General features: G+C 41.6%; 1 protein-coding gene across 1 annotated transcript in view; it reads left to right on the top strand.

Moving 5' to 3' along the window:
- Window positions 1–6,000, top strand: part of LOC311305815 (zinc finger MIZ domain-containing protein 1) — a 40,796-nt gene that overhangs the window by 19,534 nt on the left and 15,262 nt on the right. The window contains exons 6-11 of the mRNA XM_084433731.1: window positions 856–994; window positions 1,082–1,196; window positions 1,742–1,935; window positions 3,289–3,487; window positions 4,450–4,665; window positions 4,832–5,137. Of these exons, the coding sequence (XP_084289857.1) occupies window positions 856–994; window positions 1,082–1,196; window positions 1,742–1,935; window positions 3,289–3,487; window positions 4,450–4,665; window positions 4,832–5,137 (1,169 nt within the window). The remainder of the gene's footprint in view (window positions 1–855; window positions 995–1,081; window positions 1,197–1,741; window positions 1,936–3,288; window positions 3,488–4,449; window positions 4,666–4,831; window positions 5,138–6,000) is intronic.

Genomic DNA, 6,000 nt, shown 5'->3' with positions numbered 1-6,000 from the left:
TTTTTTTTTTTTTTTATTGTTTTCACATATTAGATGGGGAAAAAATGACAGAGGGATTTATGGATATCTACTTTTGTTATCCTGTAAATCAGAATATACTGTCAATAGCCTTAAAAAAATGATTTTTGGAATAAAATGTTATATAAATCAGGCTAGGAATAATATATTTACAAATCCCTCTGTAAATGTCTTCATAATATAACTAGGCACAAGACTGGAGAGTTTGGTGTGTATCGGTGCTACTGAAGTGGAGATTTCAGACTTGGAGAATGAGAGAAAAGTCATTTTGAGAAAACGGGCTTTAAAGATTTATCATCAGCCAATGAGATTGCGCATTCAGCCCTTTTACTTTCACGGCTGGTCGCTGATAAAAAGGAAATGACCATATTTGGATCCGACAGCATTGTACAGGAGAGAGAGAGCTTTCCAGCGGTGTGTGTGATGACAGGGAGCAGACAGAGATCGCGGAGCAGCGGGAGGATTTACAACGCCATTTGTTGAATTTATGAGAAATCTACAGACGCAAACAGACACAGTGTAGTAAAATAAAGACCTAAATGTGTATTTCAGACTTTTTTTCACCACAAGTCTGAAAGAAGACATGTTACTGAAGACAAATATCCAAAAATCTCAAAATTAACTAGTAAAAAAACGATGTTTTTGCCTGCCGTGTCTCGCCTTAATGTTTAAATAAATTGTTTGAAATATATTTTAAATGGCTAATGTCACGAGGATTCAACGTTCTCTTGAGGTTTTCTGCATCACCGGTTTAATCTGAGTGTTTTTGAGAGATGAACTCGAGGACCTCAGGCAGAGCACCAAATAATATGACCCATTTAATGTGTGTTTGTGCAGCGTTGCTGTCCTCGTGGTGTGAGGATCTGGGTCGACTTCTTCTGCTGCGTCATCAGAAAAGCAGACAACCCGATCCACCGGTGGGGAAAAACCCGATGCAGGCCAACATCAACAACATGAAGCCGGCGCTCTCGCACGGGTCAGTGTCTCCCACACACACACACACACATTCATTCACACCGTTTTCCACACATTAACTGTTTACATCCTTTCATTATCTCCATAGTGATGCACCATTTCAATATGACTCCGTTTCCTGGCAACAAAACACCAATCAGCCGCCGGGGTCGGTCTCAGTGGTGACCACCGTATGGGGAGTGACCAATACGACACAGAGTCACGTAAGAATGTATTTAAATGTGTATTGTGTAATATTTAGGAGGATCTGTTGACAGAAATGCAACATCATAAACATAACTATGTTTTCAGTGGTGTATAAAGACCTTACATAATGAACCGTTATGTTTTTATTACCTTAGAATGAGTCATTTCTCTCTACATACATATATCGACATGTTTCTACGGTGGCCCTAAACGGACAAACGCGTTTCGTCACTATGTTGTTCTAGCTAAAGTCAGCGATTAAAACACTGACACAATGATGAACAAGTAACAATAATATTCACAATAACATTGTTTTATTGAATTATTAAGTAGATATAATTTCTTACTTTATCTTTGTTAAGAAACCTTGTTGCTTAACTGGCTACTGTCTGCTGTCTCAGACGACGACATCACTTCCTGTCAGCCACCGTAACTTCTGTTGGTTGCAATTCGCAACCTCACCACTAGATGCCGCTAAACATTACACACTGCACCTTTAACAGCGTTAAGAGCACATGCTGCTGTTTGAGTCCTTGTCATAACTGTGTGTGTGTGTGTTTAGGTGTTGGGGAACCCCATGGCAAACCCAAACAGCCATATGAACCCCATGACTGGAGGAAACGGGGTTATGAACCCGGGACAGTTTACTGCACAGCAGCAGTTTTCCTCAAAGGTGAACCCGAGCCAGGCCTACATGCAGCAGGAGATGTACGGGAGATCCGGCTATCCTGGAGGAGGAGGAGGGTTCGGGGGCAGGTCAGTGTCTCTCGCTTTTATTATTCATGTAACTTTAAAAAATGCATGTCAATTTTCTCTCTTCTGCTCACCAAGGCTGCATTTATTTGATTCAAAATACAACAACAAAAAACTGTAATATTGTTACATATTATGACAATTTAAAATAACTGTTTTCTATTTTAAAGTGTAAATTATTCCTGTGATCAAAGCTGAATTTTCAGCATCATTACTCCAGTCTTCAGTGTCACATGATCCTTCAGAAATCAGTATAATATGCGGATTTGATGCTCAAAAATCATTCATTGATTCACCCTTGATGAATAAAAGTATTGATTTCTTTTATTTATTTCCCCCAACAAATAAAATAAAATAATTCTTACTGACCCCAAACTTTTGAACGGTAGTGTTTAATGTTACAAAAGCTTTCTATTTCAGATAAATGCTGTTCTTTTGAACTTTCTGTTCATCAAAGAATCCTGAAAAAAACATTGATAATAATGTCAACATTGATCAAAATCATTAATGTTTCTTGAAAATCAAATCATCATATTATACTGATTTCTGAAGGATCATGTGACACTGAAGACTGGAGTAATGATGCTGAAAATTCAGCTTTGATCACAGGAATAAATTACACTTCACTATATATTACAAAACAGCTGTTTTGAATTGTAATAATATTTCACAATATTACTGTTTTTTAATTGTAATTTTTTTTATCAAATAAATGCAGCCTTGGACTTCTTTTAAAAACATTAAAAATCTTACTGATCCAAAACTTTTGACTGGTAGTGTATGTGAACAAATCAATCGGTAAAAACAGTTCTAAACTGTTGTTGTTGTTAAATAAAATTTTAGTAATAAAAAAAAAAAGTCTAATTAATTGAAATCATGAAACTTGTACAATTTAATTAACAGTTTATTGAAAGTTGAACAAAAATTACATGTGACCATTACCCTATGAAAATGTTTTTTTTTTCCCATAATTTCCCCAAAAGTTTTCAGGATTCCATAATAATCAAAATTCTATACATTTTTTTTAATCAGAAATTCAGTGTTTTGTATTTACATTTTTTTGTAAATCAATTAAAGGCATAAATTAATACAAAATTAAATAAATGTATACAGTAATTCGCGTTACATACGTGTTATACAGTAAATTCCGTTTTTTTATGACTGAATTCCACGATTCTGTCCGTTAGAATGTGTTTACTCCAGTCCTGACCTCTTCTCTCTCTCTCTCTCTCTCTCTCTCTCTCTCTCTCTCTCTCTCTCTCTCTCTCTCTCTCTCTCTCTCTCTCTCTCTCTCTCTCTCTCTCTCTCTCTCTCTCTCTCTCTCTCTCTCTCTCTCTCTCTCGCTCTCTCCTGCAGTTATGGGGGCGGTCCTAACCACTCAGGTGGGATGGGCCTGCCTTCACAGACACGCCCCCCTTCAGACTTCAGCCAACCAGCTGCCGCCGCCGCCGCTGCTGCCGTTGCTGCTGCCGCCGCTACGGCGACCGCTACTGCCACGGCAACGGTTGCCGCCCTACAGGAGACGCAACATAAGGACATGAGTCAATATGGCCCGGTGAGGGATCATCTATAATCCTGATGCAGTGAAAAGTTCAGTTTGAACCAAGCGGCAACCTTCCTGTCTCTCTCTTGAAACCAAGCGTGCCTCACAAGTGCTGAAAAGTGAAGCCAAAGCGTCTCGATCGCCCCCCCGGTGGCTGGTCCCAGCATAGCTCATAAACCCCTCCCTCAATCAAATTATACTTCAAATAAAAAAATTCCAAAGATGTTTTCTGTCATTTTAGGTAGTTTTTATCACACTTATTTAATTTTAAGTGTTCGTTTTTTAAAATAAGTTTGATCTTAGTTCATTATTTGATGCTATTAAAACTGAATCAGGTCACAGATCTGCGCAAGATGTCAGCGCCATATTAGGACTTTGGCGGCTTCACTTTTTTTCATTAATGGAAGAGAGTGAAGGGGCGTCGTCCATCTTTTTTGGGGGATTTTAAGTTTTGACTTAAACTGCAATTCATCGACTGGCCCCTAGAGACAGACTCCAAAATAGAGTCAATCCCATTGAACCCCATGTTAATATGTCCAATTTTACAGGAGAAAAAAATATGTTTACAGCCTGGTGCAAAAAGTGGTTTTGGTCTATAAAGCTAATTTTGCCCTTCATGAAAACTGTGAGGGGGTGAATTTTTTTAGAACTCATCCGTTTAAATTATATTAAGCCTTAAAGTTCTGCATTATTAAGGGCGTGGCCACTTGAGTGACAGGTGGATTGCCGCTGATGTCACTACTAGCCGCTTGTCTGCTGTCTGTTGGCGTCACGTCACCTCAGCTAATCCGCCTCGCTTCCCATTTCCGTTTATCCGGGAGTGATGCGCTGCCAAGATGGCGACGGCCGGCTCCGCCCACTTTGGGTTTCAAAAATGCTCTTCAGAAACACTACGGGTGACGTCACGGACACTACGCCTATATTCTTTTACAGTCTATGGTTTGAACAAAGTGTTTTGTTTGTTTGTCTTCTAGATGTGTTCCTCCTTTCAGATGGGACCAAACCAGGCTTACAGCACTCAGTTTGTGAATCAGCCCGGCCCCCGGGGGCCCCCTGGCACCATGAGCATGGGTCAGCCTCGGGCACAGATGGCACAGATGGGGTCATACGGGGGTCACACACAAAGGATGCCTCATCAGGGCTACGGGCCGCGGCCCATGCAGGGGGTGAAGAGACCGTATCCTGGAGAGGTGAGGAAACCTCATTCTAAGTCATGGACTGGTGTGATATGAACATATTTGCCAGAGCTATTTTGTGGTGTTTTTACCTGTAGTACTCATGCAACTAAAATCTCTGTAAACCAGAGTGTTCTTATATCTGTGTATGATTTGAATGAAAGTGTGTGTTTTACTCTAGGGGAGCTACGGGCAGCAGTACGCACCAAACGGGCAGTTCTCCTCTCCACAGGGGCAGTTCTCCTCTCCTCAGGGGCAGTTCTCCTCTCCGCCAGGGCAGTTCTCCTCTCCGCCGGGGCAGTTCTCCTCTCCTCAGGGGCAGTTGTCCTCTCCACAGGGGCAGTTCTCCTCTCCTCAGGGGCAGTTGTCCTCTCCTCAGGGGCAGTTCCCGAACCCCGTGGCCAGCAGAAGCCTCTCCTCGCCCCATTACCCCACGCAGAGGACGCCAGCACAGTACCAGGCCGGCAGCGTGGGACACTTATACAAGGTAACTAACATTATGCTGCCTTCAAAGACAACTTATTTTAATAAAAAAAAAAAAACCTTATTACAAAATAAATTAGTGGTGGAGAAAAAAATCTATTCTGTTACAAATTGTGATTCTTAAGAAATAATTTTTTTTAATTTGTGGTTGATACAATAAAAAGTACCTGTAAAACTGGACTAAACACCGCTTGTTGGAGAGGAAAGGATGCTGCTAGGCTCTTGTTCTACTTGTTAGCAGTATACACCCCTTGGGACGTGTTCGGCTTTTTAGTCTGGTTGCCCCAACAATCTCCTTATCGGACTCCATGGTACCAGGAATGAACACTGCATCCGGCTCGAAGGACCAGTTTGTTGGAGAGGAAAGGATGCCGCGAGGCTCTAGTTCTACTTGTTAGCAGTATACACCCCTGGGTGTCGATCAGGACACAAAGAATGAGGAGACTGGTGCTTCTTTCCAAAGTGTATTGAATATTAGTTTTATGGTCATATACTTTTAACACCAAAACGCCAATGAACATCCAGAATTCCCTTCACTTCTGTGCGGATGGTCTTGGTTTGAAGTAACTTTAAAGCCTCCTGATCTTGTTTGGATCGAGTCACCTCTTTCTCACCCCTGTGTGGAACAGCTTCTAATTGCCAGAGTCTTTGGAGATTCTTAAAGAGCTCATCTTGTGGTGGAAGGACAGATGTCAGTAGGCATTGTTGGGAGGATGCGGGGCCCTGGAGGGTCCGTCCCAGGCGGGTGTGGACAGCAGCAGGTCCACCTGGAGAACCTAATCTGATAGGCTCAATTGGTGTAATGAGATGTGGCTGATCTGACCCAATCAGAAGTAGAGGCTGAGCATCTTTCACCTGCAGGATGGG

This window comes from Rutilus rutilus, assembly GCF_951802725.1.
Source record: "Rutilus rutilus genome assembly, chromosome: 16".
NCBI classification, from domain to species: Eukaryota; Metazoa; Chordata; class Actinopteri; order Cypriniformes; family Leuciscidae; genus Rutilus; species Rutilus rutilus.
The sequence above is the reverse complement of the archived record's forward strand: the minus strand, read 5'-3'. Positions and strand labels throughout refer to the sequence as shown.